A 21,628-nucleotide genomic window follows, 5' to 3' on the forward strand; every position below is an offset into this window, starting at 1 on the left:
AAATAAAACACCGTGCTACACATATCATTGAGAAATATCTTTTAAAACAGATAAAAATTTAAAGTGAAATTAAGAAAATCTAAATCCTATTTTTTTTATTTTTTTGTTTCTAGAAAATAATTGGCAAAATTGGCTTCTGTAATTTTACTAATATTCCACTGTTATTATCTATCAAGAAATATTTATACTGACATTTAATTCATAAAGTAGTCAAAAACATTCATAGAATTAAGTCTGATGCAAAATTTTCAGATTTTTGGCATAGTTTTTTCTACAAACTAGTATTTTCTAATTTATTTTCAGATGGACAGTCATTTCCACTAATTAGTACTATAAAATTGTAGAATAATGACATGAGATAATGGCCACTGTTAGAAAGCTATTTTTGAATGTCTTACTAGAAGTAAAGCCTACGATTACAAAGAAATGCTTAATTATTTGAGTCTTGGCTCTTATAATTATTTTTCAAGTTGTAAAGTAGGTGAAATTTAATTTTAATTAATAAATTGTCACATCCTTAAGGCAAATGTAGAGCCATCACAAACCCATCTGCAAGTAATCATTCTATATGGACTTGTGTGTCTAATGATGACAAAGTTATTTATCTAGCTGCATGTACAGGACATGCATGGCTGGTTACCCCAGTGTTTTTCAACCTTTTTTAGCTCATGGTACACTCAAACCTATAATTAAATTTCTGTGGAATAAATCACGTGATTTAAAGTTGTGTCTGTAAACGTTCTATTGCCATATTACTTGCCACTTAACCTAATTCTTTTTATCTATATTTTTTGTGAATTAAATAAAACTGTATTGTTGTTCCTTTAAATAGAAGCAGGTTACAATAATAGTCATTTAAATTAATAATTTTCATTTACATAAGAAAAGCAATTAACATTAAGTCTTACTGTATTTTACGGACTATAAGACGCACTTTTTTCTTCGAAAAATTGCCTCCAAAATTCAGGTGCGTTTTATAGTCCGTAGCATCTTATAGGTTTTTTTCTAAAAAATTGCTTAAAAATTAAGGTCCGTCTTATAGTCCATAAAATACGGCAATTTGTATTTAAAAGTGGCATGAAAATTGCCTTTAGAAACCTACCCAATGTCCAACTATTTCTATGTTAAAATAATTTGAACTAAATATGAACAATTATAGATACATTTTTGATTAAAAGGAAATTGCATTTTAAATGAAATAACCTGGTGTTATGCACATATAAATTTTGCTTATGAATATATATTTTTTACTACATTATGTATACATTTAATTATTATAACAATGAAAAAGTCATATAATCAATTTAAAGAAGTTTTAATTTTGACATGTACACTTATTGTTTTTTTTGGGGATTCTTTCAAAAATAATTTAAATTAAGAACCTTCAAAACTTTTTGTGGCACATTGGTTGTAAATCACTGGGTTACCCATTCTCAAATTTTCACGACATGGAAATGAATGTAACTGGAACAATTAAATACAAAGACAATCTCGATGTATCATGTTTTCATGTATATCACATACAGCATACAAACTACTTATAAAGAACTCTCTTTATAAGCTATTATGGCAGCCAATCACTGCACAATATCTACCTGACTAGTTTTATAAAGCATATTTCCAATCAAAAACTAAAAATTGCAGACCTACACAAACAACTAGCAGTATCTTAATGGATGCCAAGACACACACTGTCACGTGGCAGAATTAAAAAATATGTTCTGGAAACTTGTGGATAGATATTTTTTTAAATATATAATTTTTAAACTTAGTGTTGTTAGTTAAATCTCACAAAAAAGTTATAATCAACACTTTAATACATAAATTACAGAAAAAATATTTATATTTATGAAAATTAAGCACACATTATTTTAAAATTCTAAAACTGGACATAATTTCAGTTATTAAACAATAATATATATTAGTAAAAATAAAATTTAGAAAAATATTTAAGTAGTTTTTCTTTTTACACTTAAAGAAAAATAAATTTTATATTTTAAGAAAACTGCTGGTATAGAGTATGGTTTTAACCATCATCAAGGGGTGCATTCTTTAATAGCAGTCGTTCTGCATCGCCGCTACTACGGGAGAGTGCTGCTGTTTGTAGGCATTTAGGAACAATGGTCAAAGAAAGAAAGATGGCGGCACCTGCACTATTGATAGTATGGTGATGGAAGAATCTATAATTCTAAAATATGAGCTTTTAAAGGCAAAAGAAGGGTCCCAATTGTAAAATTTAACCATAACATGGATTATTTGTTGAAAGAGCATTCAAAACAGCCATGAAAAAAATTAGAATACCGGCTACCATTCGAAAAAATTCGAAAAGATACTTACATCACCGCGTGCACTAACTTGTGCTTTCACAACTTCTAAATTTTCATTCATAAAACCACATAATGGACCCCAAAACGAAACTATCTGAGCCATGGAGGACGCCATTTTGCTTTCCACTGTAAACTACTGCTAAAAACGGCCATTTTTGCTATTCGACGGCGCGCACTCCCACCAGAATTTAGGAACACATTCTGCAGAAATTTTAAAACGGATGTCGCTCGCGCGGAGTTACGCGGAGGAATAAAAGAACGCACCCAAGGATGTCAGAAAGCATTCAATATCAAGAATATTTGTTAGGATATTTATTTTCCAATTACCTTACTAATTATTTCAGTAATTGATGGAAGCGGTTGCTTGGTAGGGTATTTTGCCTCAATCCATTTGAAACGAGTTAAGTATTCTGCTAAAGGAGCTGAAACAAAATAAATACTATAATCATTATAAATTATAAAAATGAAAATATTAATTTAAAATACATATGATAATATTTGTGATAACAGTATCAGTATACTTAATAGAGTAATATCTCTGTAAACAAGAATCACATAGTAGTGAATCATTTTTTCATTTTTGAACAAGTTTAGTATTTTTTCTTTTTTTTTAATCTTTAAATCATGCCAAATAAATGCCAGACAGTTATATTCATTTTTTTAAATAATAAAATCACTTTTACATACATAAAGAAACTTTGTTACCAGGCTTAATCCAAAATGACTGCAACTGAAGATAGAAACTATTCTAGCAAAATGTACTCATTGCTCCTAAGAACTTATGCTGGATATTTAAATATGAGTTCATATGGCAGTGAACAAGCCAATTCAAGTGTCTGGGTTTGCTGTCAGAAATTCTAATTGCATTATAGTAATACAGAGACCAAATTATTCTGTGACTTGATTTTGAGGAATTTTAATATCTAATTAATTGTTTACTTCATTCTCTGTAATTGTCAACATGCTAATCAACTTGTTTCTAAATATTCAATACAAGACAAATTGACGGTAAGTGTTACCTTATATTCATTATTATGTCAACTTGATAATCTTTTCTTTTTTCCAGCAACAATAAAAATATGACAAATGTTTTCAAGCAGCTCTGACTGTCCTGCTTCAGGTCTGTTATGAATGTGTTCTATTTGTAATGGAATAAAGAAAAGATTATCTAGTTGATATAACAAATATTTTCAGTTTAAATTACACTCATTGTTCTCACATAAATTACATTGCTTTCTGTGAACTATTCTAAGAACTATTTTTGGAAAACTCATTTAATTCTTGAAAGTTCTTGATTCTGCCCCTGGTTAATTCCAACAAAGACCTTAGGCCTTGTTGGAAAAACAAAGGTCAAAAGACGGTCATGTGAGCTTCAAGTCTCTAACAAGTTCAAATTGTTCTTGAAATACAGTTTGAAATCATCTGTGGCAATGGCTACATATGGAGAAAATTTTACTTATTTTTATCCAAGAAGATTCCTAATTTTCCACTTTATCCAGGTTAATTTACATTCTTCAAATCCATAAACTTCTTCTGTTTCTGTCAATGTAGAAACAAAAGAGATGGACAAATTTCCAACCTATAGATAAGATTTAACATAGAATGGTGCTACATTCTGAAAAATTTAGGCAGTTTTCCATTTTAGACAGATTTTACTATATTTAACAATGTACTAAATAGATGTTATTTAGGAAACAAAACAAAAATTTGACTTGAAATAACAACTAATAGAGTTATAGTAAACTTAACACATATTAGCATAATGCTACACATAAAATACAAAAATCAGCAATTCTTTATATAATCAAACCTCTAATAATGCCAACTTCTAAATGACAGTCATTTTTCAGAAACATTTCTTTTTGAAATACATACAAAACAACCTCTGAACAATGATTACTTTTTATATTCCTGTCAGCAACAATTGTTCAGTGGTTTGACTGTATTTATATTTCTGAATAATGTCTTACTTTTCTTAAAAGTATACTATAACTTCATATTAATTGTTCCTTTTTATCTTACACAACTTATTGTACTTATTGTAAAAAGTTAAACATTCATCTAATCAATTTGGAATAACAACTATTTAGCTAATATTTTCAGTATAAATAGTTATATAATTTTTCAAACTCATAAATCTAGAAACTTTTAAATTGTTTTTTTTTTATTAATTTAAAAAATGTTGTGTTGATATAAACTAGAATCAACCTCATAACAGAATAATATCTGAAATACTGTATTTATTATAGATTAAACCTAATCAATGTTTTGATTTAATTACACTTTGTAAATGAGTTTCCTGTAACTGAAAGTTTTAACTATTTTTAATCATAAAAATTAAATGAAATCCTCTAAAATAATAAAACTTTTCAGGTTTTAAAAGTACATGTAAAACTCACCATTATTTATTAGAAGATTTTCTGCCAATTTGTCTTTTTTATCTTCCAAAACATCTCCAAGATAATTAGCTAACTTCCATGTCACCCTTGACAAAGTAAATTTTCAACAAATTTACATTTTCATAATTCATCATGCCAGTTAAAATTTCTTTAAATTTATAATAATTGTAAGGTAAATATTTAATTTGGTTTATTTTAGGTAAATTAAAATGGCTATTAGCTAATTCGCAATCTATAAAGTCGAATTAACAAATAATCCATTAATAATTTGACTACTTAATTGAAGCAAAATGAAAATTAATAAATTTTATGATGTATGCTAAATTTAGAGACGTTTAAGATGAAAATATTGATGAATATTTCTAAAAGAGTATTTAGAAAGAAATAATAATAATAATTACCCCTCTACAAATAAATCCAATTTATCCAAATCATCTGATAGTCCAACTAGTTGATCAAGTGTTCCAACCTTTAAAATACAATTTTACAATATAATAAAATAAAAATGTTTTTAAAAAGTAAATATTCTTTTATTTGAAATATAATAATTATTTTTAATAATAAATGACACTTTTAGCCCACGACAATAAATTAGATAGAGTTAGATAACCCAATAAATAGGATTTAACAATTTGGAGGGCTTATCACACCAAGGATGACAGAAAGAAGAACCAGATCTTTTACAAAAAACTTAGTCTTTAATAATCACATTAATAGTGGAATCATCTACCAGAATTTGGAAAATGTGGGAGAAAATAAGACATTTACTGATCCCAAATAGTATGATATATCACATTGTCATTGTATTGAAAAATTTTATGCTCGATAGTTTTAGTTCTTTAGTATATGGGTTACATTAAAAATTGTAAATACAGTACACTGTATATATTACATATTCCTTTGTATTGGTATTATTATTGTATCGGTGTATAACTATTAGTGTTATAATTATTATGGTGGTGCCATGTATTTGTAAGCGGATGAGTGGTTCTTGTACCCGAAATGCATCCTTACCTAAATTTGAAATGTGATTATTAAAGACTAACTTTTTTGTAAAAGATCTGGTCCTTCTTTCTGTTGGCCTTGGTGTGATAAGCCCTCCAAATTGTTAAATACTATTTATTGGGTTATCTAACTGTATCTAATAATTATTTTTCATGAAAGAAGCTATCAATCTAATTTTCACTTTATGGATTTTTATAAAATAAAGAATTTTTTTGTTGTTATATTAAAAACACAAGACTAAGCAAAATTTTTAGAAATTAAATATTGTTTAAAAAAAAAGAAATAATTAAAAACAATCTTTAATGCTGTCATTAATAAACATCTTTTTCCAATTCCAGTAATTTATCATATTTCTGAATTTTTTAGTTCTAATTGTCACTTTTAGTCATATTTTTAAAAACTCAAAAAGCTAAAATATTGACATCACAAATCATTTAAATAGAGAAGCTGTAATTGCATTCTATGTAACTGTGGAATGCAATTGAAAATCATGTATTTCAAGGAAGTTTCCCTGCATTCATGAAAACATGATACCATATTTTCCTGAATTGTCTGTCATATTGGTCTAACCAGGGAGACCATGAAATCAGATATTACCTTACGGTAAAAACTGACATGCCAGTTTAAGTGAGGTCATATATCCCTTTCCAGAGGGTGCATGAAATTCTTAGAAGCAAGTTTTTATTCTAAAATTGTGAAATTCAGCATTCCATGGAAAACTATGATTATACGTTTAATTTTTGCATTTTGTCTTCTTTCTAATGACAGAGGATAACTTCAAATACATTCTTCTCCAAGAGCATTTTTAATAATTATGCTACTATAAAATTTTGTAAAAATAACCTCTTTCAACAGTAACTATAATAGTCACAGAAACTGTAGTAGTATCTGGATGAACTAAATGCACACTTTCCAAGTATTCCTACTGATAAAAACCTATATGAGTAAGCAAAAATGTTTTTGGTCTTTTAAAATATAACTGCTGAAGTTATTTGAGGTATGCTACTTGTTTCATTCCAAAATCAACTACTGTGATGAATGTTAACTTTTTCATAAAATCATTCTTCATTGTCCCCTTTATAAACTAAATTTGAAAATAATGGTTAAAGGGTTTTCAATCAGAAATATCATATATATGAACTTTATGATCATTCTATACATTATTAAATTTGTACTAAACAGACATATAATTTCTTTTTAGGATAAAGGACATATTAATAATTAGCTAATGATATTTAAAGATGAAACTGATGATAATACAATGAACATTATTACAACATATTATTTGAATAGAACTTATAAATGACCGAATTAAAAATTCTGTTGAAATTAATCACATATAAGCACAAAATTATTACATTTCTAGTAAAAAACTTTAATTGAACTAGTTTTATTAAAATAAATATTTACTTTGAGATCAGGAACATCAAACTTGTAGTTGACAGATAAGTTGTTATGCTTGCTAGTTAAATTATTTAATGTTTCGAATGTTTGCTGACAACTTTTTTCGCCAGGAGCAGAGATCAACCAAAATTCTGTCATTTCTTCTCTGAAAGAAATTCTACATGTAAAATAGATACTTTAACATAAAAATTTGGAAATAACAAAACACAATAAAAATCTTTTTATGGGATATACTGAGTATGCTTCCATAAGCAAAAATAACTTATTAGTCCTTGATAATGAAACAATATTCTGAAAATGTTATTGATAAATTCGGTTTTACTTATGGAAATATAATGTTAATACTGGAATAAAGAATGAAAATATATTGTGTTTTCAAATTTATTTTCATTGATAATGTAATTGAAATAATCAATTAATTAGATTATAAAAATCTGATTGATAATCAGCTGATACCAAGTTTGCTTACTACTCTACCCTTAACCTCAATATATTTTCTATGCAGGATTTTTCATAAGTCATGTGCCATAGGAGATAGTGCAGAGAAGCATCAAGAGATTGAAGGAAAGTATCAGGGCACGTGTATAGTATACTGATGCATCATTTTGAATCTGTAATACAGTCAAAAAGAAATTAATTGCACAATATTCATGTGTATGGCCAAATCACTTTCAACTAACGTAGGCCCAGCTGCATAATTCTGTAATTCACAATTAGGTATGTTACAAAGATTGAACTTGTTCTATTTAATATATGAAACATTACTGGTTTTTTATTATTATTGTGTTTAATTTTATTTAAATAAAATTAAAAATAACATTAAAAAACTGGTAATGTTTCATGTTCATGCTAACATCAGCATATCAGGTATAAAAAAAAATTTTCGAACCTCACAAAATGTCAGAGAACTATGTAGCCTGGCCGACATTCGTTGGAAGCAATTCAACCACACATGAATTTTGTTCAATTAAATTAATTGCACAAAATCATACATTTGACAGTATTGTGGTACTGAAATGATGCATTATATAATCAATACACTACACACTTGCCCGATGCTTTGCCACACAATCTTGTTTGGCATGTGACTTATGAAAAACACTGTATAGTTTTGAGTATTAAACGCATTTATGCAGCTATCATTTGCTCTCAAATATGAACATATCTTATTTTTGGAATGTTGAATAAAGAAAACTTTTTCTATGCTTTTTTTTTTATTACAGTATAAATAAACATTCATGTAATTTTTTTTATTACTAATAATTAAAAGTATTTGTTGGTGTTTTATAAAACTGATACTTTAATCATATACTAATTAAATAATAAATTAATTTAGAAAAATCTACAAAAAATTTTCTCAATTGTAAGTTGATTATGACAATTGAAGACCTTGGGACAAGAACATATTAATTCATTTTTCAAGTTTCTGAAAAAAAGAAAAAAATACACCCTGAAGTTTTGAATTTGCTCTTTATTTTAGAGTAAGTCACAAGTGATTGATGATATTAGAAGTTTAGAGGCCAGTCTATGAGAAATTGTGGATCATGAGTCTGTAAATTATATCTACGTTGTGTATGTAGAAATTCAACAATGTTCAACAAAGAAAGTGAAACTGACCTTGGGGCTCGAACTTCGTTCATGCCCCAAGGTCTTCAGTTAGAACTAAAATAATCTCATATCTTTCTAACTTCTTACTGAACTACAAAATATGTTTTAGTGTATACAATCATGTCCAAAAGTTAAGCAACAAAGTGAAAAAAGCAGATAAAAAGAAAAATATTTATTCCAAATCAGTGACATTTTCACAGAGAATGGGGCATAACAAAAGATACTAGTATGGAGAAATGTAAAGAAATTGATGAATAAATAAATAATAGAGGTAAACAAAATCATAGGATTTTGGGCCACGAAACATTCATTAGTATAGGTCAATCAATAGTATCAATATGGAATGTTGATAGACCTATGGAACCTTTAATGGAAACACAAAGCCCTACAGCATCCATTCATGCCAAGAATAAGATCATCTGTGAAGTTTGATCTTGCTGGCCATTCTATATGAAAGAGTGTTTCCAAGTTTAAGTACTGGCAGACAATGCAAGCCCCGTGAACTCACATGTTATTGTCCATTAAATGGCATGAGGGCCCATGGCCACAAGAAATGGGAAAACATATTGTGCAAGGATGTCATCACTATACCCCACTGCGATCACACTGCTGCAAGGAAAGATGTGGAGATCGGTGCGGCCACTGACAGCAATCTCTGCCAAAACCATTAAACCAACGACTCTGCATGTGTGCATTTTCTGGATAACATTGGCATGACAGCAAGTTCCAGACAAATAACTGTCGGGAATCAGCTTTTTGATCAAACTGTAACTCATCCATGAAGAGCACAGCACCCCATTGTTGTGGAGACCAGTTGAGGTGATGTTGAGCCCAGTTTAACCAGCCTGTCTGTGCAAGGGCAATAGTGGGATGCAAACTGCTGGTCATCTTGCATATAAGCGGCATATGGCACTCAGATAATGTTGTCTACCCATTTTTCAAAATTTGGCTATCTCAAATTTCCTTTTGGAGTCTGTAAAATGGAGATACAGGCTCTGCACAAAACAAGCCATTTTTATACTTGCCATGTTTTCTTGTTAATAATGTTGATATGCAAAATTTTTTCTATGGTTAGTTTCTGCATGAGTACATCTGTCATGTATTTGAATTTTTCAGCTACATGATGTTTCTTTCACCAAATATGAGAATTTTTCACTTTGTAGACACAAGTATAGAATATTTAATTAGCACTTTATTTAATGAACATACAAGAGTTGGAGATTTAATTCTATTTTAACTATTCTTTTCCTAAATCATTCTATTGAATAATTTAACATATTAAATTAATATTAATTAAAAAAAATGTACTTAAACATTTAGTGATTCATTAGATAAAACTTTTTCTTGAATTAAAAGACTTATTCTAAAACCATTTTCTCATTATATATATATATATATATATTATTACATAAAAATAATTGTCATATTTTATGACAATAAGATGCAACTTTTATTACTATATACATATATAAAAACATCCTGTGTCTTATGTGTGAAATTGTAATCTCCCATAGGCTAATGAATTTCTCAAATAGCCTTTAGTAGGTTATATGTAATTTTTATCTAGCCTCTCTTAAATAAAATTATTATTGTTTAATTAACATTATTATTTTTTTGCTCTAGCTAAATAGCTTTTGCTTGTATTCATGTAGAATATTTTAATGGTAAATTTTAATTGTAAATGACTTCGTTTTTCTGATAAATAAAAGTGCACACTTTAGTGTCTAATTTTACAGAATATAGTAAAAAAATCCTGGAGAGTGCCAAAGGCATAGGATGGCTTAAATACACTAAATTTTTTTTTGTAAATATTCTGTGCTGAAGTAGAGATGTTCTTATATATAATAAGCCAAACAACTACCAGATTACATTGGGCCAGTTTTCCACAATTATATCAGGTCAGTCCATAAGTTCCTGCACATTTTTATAACCTTGAGAAAAATCTTGTTTTCTTGTTAAAAACACAAATCTAATGTGATACTTTTTACACCAAAGTGTGAATTTGGATCTCATTCATATGATACTGTTCAGAATTGGGAACATTTCAATTGTTATTTTTCTTAAAATGGAAGTAACTGATGAATATAAAAGACATGCTTTACACTTTTTATTTTTAAGTGGTGAAAATGCTACAAATGCAGCTGAAAAAATAAATACTCTACACAATCAAACTAACTAGTGTAAGGACGGTGCATAAGCGATTTGACAGATTTAGACACAATGATTTTAGTGTGGAGAATAAAGCTCATACAGGAAAACCAGCTGACTTTGATGATGATGCTCTCTCTGCACTAGTTGAAGCAGAACCGTCTTTAACAAACAGTTGATGAAATTGCAGAACGTTTAAATTCATCCCAAGGAACTGTTCATAGACACCTATAACAGACTGGAAAAGTTTCAAAGCTAGGAAAATGGATACCACACGAACTGTCAATAGCTAATCAACAACAACGTATAAACATTTACACGTCTCTTTTATCCCTATTGTTTTAGAACCTTTCCTTGATCGGCTGGTTACTGGAGACAAAAAATGGATCCTGTACAATAATGAAAAAGACAATGGACGGATCGCGACAAGCAGTCAAAACTGATTGTAAAAGGTGGGTTGCATCCAAAAAAAAAGTAGTTTGTGTATTTGGTGGGATATGTAAGGTGTAATTCACTTTGAGATATTAGAACCAAATCAGACAATTACAGCTGAAATGTATTGTAAGCAATTAGAGCATTTAAATGAAAAATTGAAAAAAAAATCAATCATTATTAGTTAACAGAAAGCAGGTTCTCTAGCAACATGACAATGCTAGACCATATGCTGCAAAAATAACTACAAAAACTCGAAAGCTACAAGTGGGAAATTTTACCTCATTCTCCATACTTGCTAGATATTGCTCCCAGTGATTATCATCTTTTTTGTAGTTTGCAGAACTTTTTAAAAGGGAAAACTTTTAAGGATGATGTAGTGCTAATTTATAAGTAATTACAAAGTTCTTTACTGAAGAGGTAATGATAAATAATAAGTTACAATATCAGGCTACAGAAGAAGATTTAAAAAATAATGGACTTACCTGATATTTTAAAAATATAACTGTGGAAAAGTAGCCTGATATAATCTGATATACTATTATTTGGCTTATTATAAATATATTGAGTTTCGAGATGTTAATGCATCTTATATTCGTTAAAATGCAGTCTATTCTTGGAATTTAAAATGTACTTAATGTTTTTTACTTATAAGTAATTTTATAATTTAATTTTGAGTTAAATTATTACGTAAATAGAACATGATAATATATTACATTTCTATTGATTATAGTATTTAAATAATTAAATATTGATAAACAATTGAATCATACAAACTAATCAAACTGATATAAAATAAATCAATATAATTCATCTGATATCAGTTTAAATCTTACTAATTTAATTTTGATAAATTTTAACATGTATAAAATCATAAAATTTAATAAAAATATACCTGTTTTAAAATTCTTAAAATGTATCACACATTAGAGAAATTTCAATTAATATCAAAAATAAAATGATTCAGAAGACACATTACAAATTATAAAATTATTTAAAGTTACTTTAAATAATTTTATCATGAGTTTCATAATGTTGACTTTAAGTTAAGATTTTAATAAAGATCAAAGTGTGAAGTAGTGTAAGAATTTTTATACTTATACAGTCAAATTTAATTAAATCAAATCATTAGCTAAATCATTGGTTAAATAGATTAGATAAACATATTATTATCCTCTTTAAAACTTACCTTTAAATTAACATTAAAAAATAAGACAGTTAATTTGAATTTTGAACTATAAATTTAGATAATTCAAAGCTAGTACAGCTTATCTTTTGAAAGAAAACCTATATTCAACTGATTTATAAAATATATTTTGGGATTTCTTAAAAAGCACACGGTCTGTAAACCGCTGAGATGTGGGTGAAATTTACTGTCACGTGTTTCACAATTTTAGTGACAGCAGAGTTGTTTAGCTATGAGTATATGATGACTAATTGCAGAACATAATACAAGTTTATGAGTATATGAGTATATGATGACTAATTGTGGAACATAATACAAGTTTATCTTTATCTTAAAAAATGATATGATTAAAGAAATAAAAAAGAAAGTGAAGAGGAATTACAATATCACTAGAGAAAAGAGCCCAAGAATTAGAAACTTGCAGAAAACTAGTTTAATTCTTAAAAATGATGAAAACATTGATTTTCCCTAGTGTTAAAGTCAAGAAGATTTGATTGAATTTAGTTATTTATGAGTTTTTTTTATTTCCTTTAAAACCTATTTTGGGAATTGTTTTGTTAAATCGCCACAACTATCTCAACACTTCCTAGCTTACTAGTTAATTTACATAATCATGTTGGTGAATTAAATGCATTCTACAGAAATATCAGAAAGCATCCGGTGCTAGCTTGGTAATAGGATTATTAACGTATTTTGTCTTGATTAAAATATTCATTCTGGTATTAACAAATCATTTCCAAACAAGCTGTTTGACTTGTTCACTTGAACTTCATTTATTTCTACATTGTTTTCCATTAATATTCTCTTTGCAATCTTGATGATAATGAGTTGTGTGTCAGAACTGTGAAAACAGCCATTTTGTAAATTTTGTGAATTGGGTAGTTAAGGCTAAAAGTCATATTCCTACTACTTTTTTGATACTCCTTAATCAAATTTATTTTCTCATGTACTTGATTTCATAATTGGAAGTTAATAATTAATCAATTTAGAGCAATCCAGAAGAAAAGGCTTAGCCTGTGGCAGAACTCAAAACCACAATTCCTATGAGCCAGTCATATGACTTCACCAATTATGCTATCCATATCTTCCAAATAGGAAGACGACAATTTATTCTGCTTCTGTTATTTTTCCTTTCTTCAAAATTCTGCAAATTTTTAAATTTCTTTCTTCTATAATGGCTGGTGTAAATCTACTAATGTTTGACATACAACATATCAGGATTAGTGTCATGTAAAACTGAACTGTGGAAACTCATTTAATATGGTTAAAAACACAGAAATCCTATGAAACAATGACACTGAATATAACTATGTACTGGTATTTCTAAATGATATTTATAAGAGACATGTAATTCACTGTGCTGTCTGTTTAAGAAAGGTCTTGGAAGAATAGAGAGAGTAAGAAATTTTGTCTGTTGCAGAAGGCATTGTCCACTTAAATCAACATTAAAATACATTAGTAGTCTTATTGCCATGCCAAGACTGAATGTTTTGTCTGCTAAGTATAGGTATTCATTAAATCCTGATAAGATTAGTTTAACTACATACATAATATACAATGATCATAAGACACAATGAAAACTTGATTATCTGAACTTGATGAGACCAAGGCTCTTTCAGAAAAACTGTGAGGTTCCAAAATTGAGTTGAAATCAAAATTTATTATAAAATTCCTAAGACGGCAAAATTCGGTTGAGAAATCAGACAAAGAGATCATGTTAGTGATGTAGAAAAAAGACTGGAGGGAAAACTACATATTTATATCAAAACCAGCTGTTACCTGCGACTTTGCCCATGTGGATTTTGCAAGCAAGCACCATTTATATTCAGTATTTCAACAGCCATAGTAATTGTTATATAACACCTACTGCTGAGAATGATGAGAATTGCTGAGAATCAAACTAACTGTTTTCAATTTGGTCAATTTTCTGGAATGTTTACAATCATTCTATAATCAAACCAATATGCAATAACAAATTCAAATTTAAAACAGTTCAAACATTTGGTTAAAAAATCGAAATATATAAAAATATTTATAACAATGTCTGAAGTGTTATCAATTTAATACACCTAAGTACTCAATGAAGACTAAAGGTGTTCTTCTAAGGCGTTCTTCGACTAAAGGGGAATTTCGAAAAATTCCTTCTTAGTGTGCGTTTTTATGACGTATCCTAACTGTGTACCAAATTTCACCTCTTTAGGTTCAGCAGTTTGCTCTGAGTGATGATGAATCAATCAGCAAATCAGGACAAGTAATTTTATATACTCATATTTAGATAAACGGATGCAAAGATAAACGATGTAAGGGAATGTCAGCCGAGAGCTTTGTCAAGGCAGCATCAGGGTTTAAACAATCAAGAAAAGGGGATTTTAATAACCAAAAGGACATCTGTTAGGTCATTTAGGCTTTAACACGTTAGGGGTAAACAACAACAAAAACATCTGAAAAACTGTTTCAGTTGTAAAACATTCAGGAAAAGACAATAACAGAGTAAAATACGAGTGCAAGCCTCAAAGCTCAATTAACACCTCTCAGTCCAAGTCAACAGAGCATGCCGGAGGAAACCCCCCCTGGTGCGGACCTTACTCGCAACCCGAATTGGTCTCTGCTTTCGCCTGGAGACACAAGAATGATCAATCAGGAAGAGGAAAAAGGGACACAGAACCAATGAAAAAGTGAGATTCAAAGGGTAGTCCTATAAAAACCCCAAATCTCAAGGTCAGAGAAGAGTTCTCCTCGTGAATTTAGCATAATAAATCTGTGTTGCCTCTACTCAGGATAATCCCGACACTTTCTAACTTCGACAGATACAAATCCAAGCCAACCAACAGACCATCATCATCCCTACCCCGGGGCCATCTAGGAACTAACTCTCTGTGCACAATCCAACGATTGAAGTGAACCTCTACCATTCCGCAGACTTGGACAGACACTAGAACAGTTTTTCATCAAGGAACTCTCAATCAACTTATGTGTAAGCCTCTCATTTGTTTTAATAAACAGTTTTGTTATAAGGACATGTGTCACCTTTGCCTCCAGCATCGCCACCCACATGCGATCAGTCCCTAGGCTTCTCCTAATGAAAGATTAATGGATTCTCCCTAAAAGTTGGCATCTTACATAAAAAAAATTTTGGGTCATCCAGAAACTTGTTTGTGTTTTGGGTAGATCAAGCACTGCATTCACAAGTGGTAACATAATAAATACAATAATTAAATATAGAGAATCTTTTACTATATAAACTCAAATTTTTTTTTACTAGAGCTTTATATAGTATAATAAACTGGAGTTTATTCATTATTTATTAGAAATCTATAATTCCATCAAACAATTATTGTACAAGTCTGACATTTTTAACTAGTATATTAATGTATTTCAGGTAAGCAAAATTAAAACAACAGAATAAAAATAAAGGCAAATCATGCATATTGATGTTGATAACCAAATTTAACATTCAAAAAATTTAGTATTAGAATAATTGTTATGTAAAATAACAAGAGGACTAATACTTAAAATATAACTGTTTTTTTTTCTTTTAATGCTTCTTCAAGTATAAATTAAAAATAAAACAATTAAACAATTTTAAATCTGTTTATTTGAAGAACAGAATAAGAATATAATGCATCCTCACTAATTCAAATCAATTTTGTTTATTACAGTTGCTAAATATTCCAAAACAAAAAGAAATCTCGGATTTAAAAAAAAAATGTCAAATTTATAAAATCAACACAGAATATACAACTTAACAAAAATAACATATTAGTCTGTAGTCCTTTTCCTTCTTTATATATACAGGGTGAGCCAGAGAAACAGGAAAGTTTTGAAAGTCAATTTTTTCTGTGCACTCATGGGGCGGTATACCTTGCTCACAGACACTATGTTGTCAAGAGTATAGGATTCAGTAATCATAAACTAGTGGATAGGTGCACAGTGCATGTTCACTATTAAAGCATGTTATAAAAATAACGATTGTATTGTGGCCACTCAATGGTCATTTCACTGTTAGTTCAACATCCATCAAAATAATCCTATGCTGTCCAGACATGCTATTATAATATGGAATAACAACTTAAAACTGGTTCTGCACTAAAAAAGAAGCCTCTGGATACAATAAGAACTGTATACCCCAGAAAATATTGCAAATGTGAGGGCTGCCAGTGAACATAGTCCATAGCTCTGCATACATCTTGTATAAAAATTTACATTCATCTATACAAAATACAGATAATCATTATTATTCAATGCATGCACTATGTTAGCTAAACACATTTTTGTTGTCAACTCCTTTATCTTTTGGAGAAGAACAAAGATCTTATTCACAATCTGTTTGTCAGTAAAAAACTTTTTGCATAATGATATGAAAAAACATTTCTGAACAACACAAACACAATTCTATTAGATATACTAAATGAACTGCTGGATTATTTAATAGGCTATAGCAAAGCTAATTTAATGATTAGAAGTAAATTTAATTTTTAATTTAAATTAGAATAATCTGGAAAAAAGATTGGTCCAGAGTGAAACTTGAACCTGTAACTACTGCTTACTGTGCGGATGCATTACCAGTTACACTACCCAGATCCCAATCCAATCTTTGTATATGTAACCATACTGGTTATATATGAATTAAGTAATTAGTACTCCTAAAAGCAAAGATTTAATGATTAAATTGGCAACATGTCTGCATGGTAAGTGGGAGTTGTGGGTTCAAGTCCTGCTCTGGGTCAATATTTTCTTCCAGATTATTCTAAATTTAAATTAAATTTTAAGTTGGAAGCTTTTCTTTTTTGAATATTTGCATTAGTATGCAAATTATACAGCCAAACACTATTTATATTTTCAATCAATCACTCAATTTTACCTATTTAGGGTTATTACTTCTATCTAAGGATAACAAAAGAAAACAGTTTTTACAAATATGTGAAAAGCTTAAGTAACAAAATACAAATATTTTAGTCACAATTGAGATGTTTAAATACTAATTTAACAAATTCCACATATTTATATGATTTATATATAGATGATAATGAATGATAAATCTTTTGAATGTCACGAAATAGTTCTTTTCTCTGTTCTTGAAGTGCTTGACAGTATAAACAAAGGTGGTCAATAGAATTTTGAGGATTTCTATAGAATATATGCAAATATTTGGATATAGAAGAATAATTTGATTTTTGTATTTAATATGAAATTTATTTAGTTTGTAGTAATATAGATGAGTCTCATAGTGAAGATTGCAATTAAGTACATAATGTGTATGTACTAAACATTCCAAATACTGTGTACAAAATATTGATTTATTAACTATTTCTTGGTCCAACATCTAAACAACTATTATAGTTTAAACTGAGATCAATAATCTCAATAGTTCTCACAATTCTTAAAATTAAACCAAGATTAATCTCAAAAATTAAAACAAGCCTATTTTTGTAATAATCTCAAACTAAACTTCATCATTTCAATATTTTTTTTTATAATTAAATTCTAAATCCATGAAATTACTGTTTGGTTTAATTTATTATTATTTTTTATTGTATTATCTAGAGTTCATAAAATATGATATTTAGAAAACAATGAACAGATAAGAGTATAAAAATCAAGAACATAGAACACAAAATGCACATTTTTAATTATATCATTAAGACTCAATAATAATAAATGTATAAGTAAAATGGTATTAATGAAATTTGTTAGTTAATAATTTTTGAAATAAATTTATTAATTCAGAAAAAAAATAAAATTACAGTAATTGATTGAGAAGACTGCTAGCCCATTTATATAGTAGTAATCTTTTCTTTTATCAACATCCCCAATAATTTAATAAATTGATTTATTTTAAAAACAAACAAAAGGAAACAAACGTGTCATATTTTGAATCAGCATTAAGAAAATATTTAAGGCATATCCTATAAATAAATGTATGGAGTTTCAACACATATACCAGTAATTTTGCATGTTGTACACAGTTTGTCAACAAAAATTTCGAAAGTGAACAATTATACAAATATTGATAAATTAATTTATATTTTGATAACTTTCAGAATTGGAGTTTTTCTTAAATCTTTCATTAGTTTCTTTTTCAAATTTGAGATACTCAATGTTTATTAAACTTCCATAATTGTTGTTTTAATTTCCATGTTATTTAATTTTCAATCACGTTTTAGTTGATCATCTCTTAATATTTCTCTTACAGGAAGAAATATTAATAGGTTAAAATATCTGATTATAATGTGTGTTATTTTAATTAAAAAGTTATTCACAAATTAAATTCAACGAACAATTATTTATTGTGACATTTTACAATGCCAGGCTGCAACTTTTAATCATATTTTTAAATTATGTAATTTAAAATATATGCTCTCCACCTCAAATTATTAGTAGTGTCTTGCTCCTGTACTTCATACTTTTCCATTAGCAATGGAGTCATGCCAGTCATCTATTAAATGCTTTTGGGAAATTTTTTGAATTGAAATAACACAACTTTCAGTTTGCATCAGAAATTCATATATAGTTAATTGGTGCTTCCAGTCCCTAAGGTTTCCATATCTGGTCTCACCTTTCATCTAACTAACTCCGTTCTCAAGATTAAGGAAAGACGGACGGAGGATGGACGACAGTGGAAATTTATAAGTCTATAATTTTTTCAAATTGCAACCCAAAAACAAACATTTCATCAGGTATATATGCATCAGTCAGCTCAATATATATCAGTTATCAAATTGTTTTGTTACTTACAAAAATAAAATAGACATCTAATAGTTAATACATAAAATATTTAATTACACAAAAAAGATTTACTAAATGATTGAGTTTTGAAATTACCAAAAACTTTTTATATGAAAATATTTCTTAATAATTTTGATCCTGTTGTAAGAAAAAGATTAACAGATTGAATTTGTTTAGGAACCAAATAATAAATAATAAAATTCACGAGAAATGAACAATCAAGAAGGAAATCAATTCTAAAAATGATTGAAATATAATTGAAAATTAAAGAAATAAAACCCTTCTAATAAATTAACAAATGAACCTTTAATAGTAGTGAAGCTTAACAACTGCTAACATTTTCAACCTGGTTAGCAGGCCATCTTCAGTTGTGGACAATGGAAATGTGGAATCACTTCCACTGAATCGTTCAACATTTCTTTCTTCCAGTTAAAAGTGGAATGATTCCACTTTCAACTGTTCTTGCCTGAATATGACCTATTAACCACATCAAAAATATTAGTGTTCCTTAGTTAAGAGTATAATTAATTAATTCAAAAGAGTAACAAAAACAGCTGTTTTATCCTCTTCTGATAAAAGATATTTATAATTAGTACTGTTTTTTATGCAATACGTCATCTTATTTTATTATTATTTCATAGGTACAAAAAATTATATTATTAAATTTGTTATAAACTTCATGAATACAAAAGCTAATTAATTAGAAATTATTTCATTTTCAAGATTATTAAAAATAATAATAATAATTCTTAAATCTTTTTCTGTTGTTGTTGATTTATCCTTAGTACTGTGCAAGTATTTTTACAAAAAAATTTCTAAAACTAAACCATGTTTGGTAGTCTGATTTCAGTATTTTGTTTTTATCATCTCATTTCTTAAGGAAGCTCTTGAAATATGAAAACCAACCCAAGTTATTTTTATGGAGCAAAAATTAAAAAGAAAAACTATTTAGGTTATTATTATTTTTAAAAGATTTCTGTCATTAACTTTTAAACTAAACTCTATTCAAAATGATTGTATTAATGTACTGTTTTTAATATCTCAGTCTCGTTTAGAAAAGAAATAAAATACAACTATCAGCTTTTAAATAGATGCATAGGCTATATTTGCAGTTAAAAGGAAAATTGGTCTACCATTATCAGAGCCGTAACTAGGGTATGGCCAACGTGGCTCCTGCGATAGGCGCCGATTTAATAAAGGCACCAACGAGAAGGTTTTGGAATAATATGTATTCGAAATTAATAACACAAAAAAACTTCTATAATTATATTTATATAGTATTTATTATCTGTAATTTCTACGAACATATATTTCAGAAATAAACAGCCATTTTTATTTTTATTTAATATCAAAAATTAAAAAGGCATGCCATTTTTATTCTTGGCCATAGGTGTCCAAAATCCTAGTTACGGAACTGACCATTACATATAATGAAATCACATAGTTCTCTACAAATAATATCAGACAACATTTTAGTAGTATTAAATTTATAATAATACTAGCAATAAAATTAACACATGCTTTTTACAATCTCACAATTTTTTAAAATATATAAACACTTTCAGCTATAAGTATAGATAATTCCTAAAAAGTTTGCGGCAATAACCAGTTTAGTAGATGTAATTTTGTATTAATTTAGCAATCTCTTCGGAAACTGTAATAAATGATGATAATATTTCTAAAACATATCGGAAGCTTAGTCTATTTGTCAAAAATTAACTTTTCTTCTTCAGACAGCAATGAAATATGGACTGTGTCATTCAATCACACCCAACAACAAACCATTAATTAATTAAATAAATTGGCTCCTTAGTGATTTGTTGTTGGGTCAATTGCTTTTTTTTTTCAAAATCTCAAAAATTTATAGTTTTTGTTTTTAATTATGATATAATAATTTCAAAACAATTTTATATAGTATATATTTAGTATTTCCAAGGCCAAAGAGAAGTGAGATGGAGTCTGGATCAGACAAATGTGCATGCCCCACCCCTCTCTAACAAACCATAAAAATACACGAATAAATCAATTAAACAAATAAAAACATATACTTTATCACTTTAAAAACCCCTTTAATTTATACCTCATTATTTAAGTTGTTTTTTGCATAAAAGATTGAATTTTGGGCTCTGTATCCGAGGCAAGGTTAAAGGTCCTTCCATCTTTCTTCCATATAAATCTGATTATTTTTAAAGCATATTTCTAATTACTTTTAATATAAACATACATAATGCAGAAAACATGAAAAAACTGTAGTACATTTACTATCACATTAAGCACTCAGCATCACACAGAGCAACGTCCCATAAACTGTACAAGTACCCAGCTTACTCATGTGATTAACTCGAATATTATGCATTATGAAATTTCTGTTTTCGTTTTACAGTAAGAAAAAC

The 21,628-nt window shown here is 28.3% G+C and overlaps 1 protein-coding gene across 2 annotated transcripts in view; it reads right to left on the reverse strand.

The window, feature by feature from the left end:
* Positions 1-21,591, reverse strand: part of Vha44 (V-type proton ATPase subunit Vha44) — a 36,806-nt gene extending 15,215 nt beyond the window's left edge. The window contains exons 1-5 of one of the 2 annotated variants that reach the window (XM_067281794.1): positions 21,474-21,591; positions 7,142-7,280; positions 5,128-5,195; positions 4,727-4,812; positions 2,655-2,749 (exon numbers count right to left, since the gene is read on the reverse strand). In XM_067281794.1, coding sequence (XP_067137895.1) covers positions 2,655-2,749; positions 4,727-4,812; positions 5,128-5,195; positions 7,142-7,280; positions 21,474-21,493 — 408 coding nt within the window. In that variant the 5' untranslated portion in view covers positions 21,494-21,591. Of the gene's footprint in view, positions 1-2,654; positions 2,750-4,726; positions 4,813-5,127; positions 5,196-7,141; positions 7,281-21,315; positions 21,336-21,473 lie in introns of those variants that run through there. The other variant, XM_067281795.1, reaches the window with a different exon arrangement.
* Between the last annotated feature and the right edge of the window lie 37 nt (positions 21,592-21,628).

The sequence above is a fragment of the Centruroides vittatus genome, unplaced genomic scaffold (genome assembly GCF_030686945.1).
Source record: "Centruroides vittatus isolate TY-2023 unplaced genomic scaffold, ASM3068694v2 contig_926, whole genome shotgun sequence".
NCBI lineage: Eukaryota > Metazoa > Arthropoda > Arachnida > Scorpiones > Buthidae > Centruroides > Centruroides vittatus.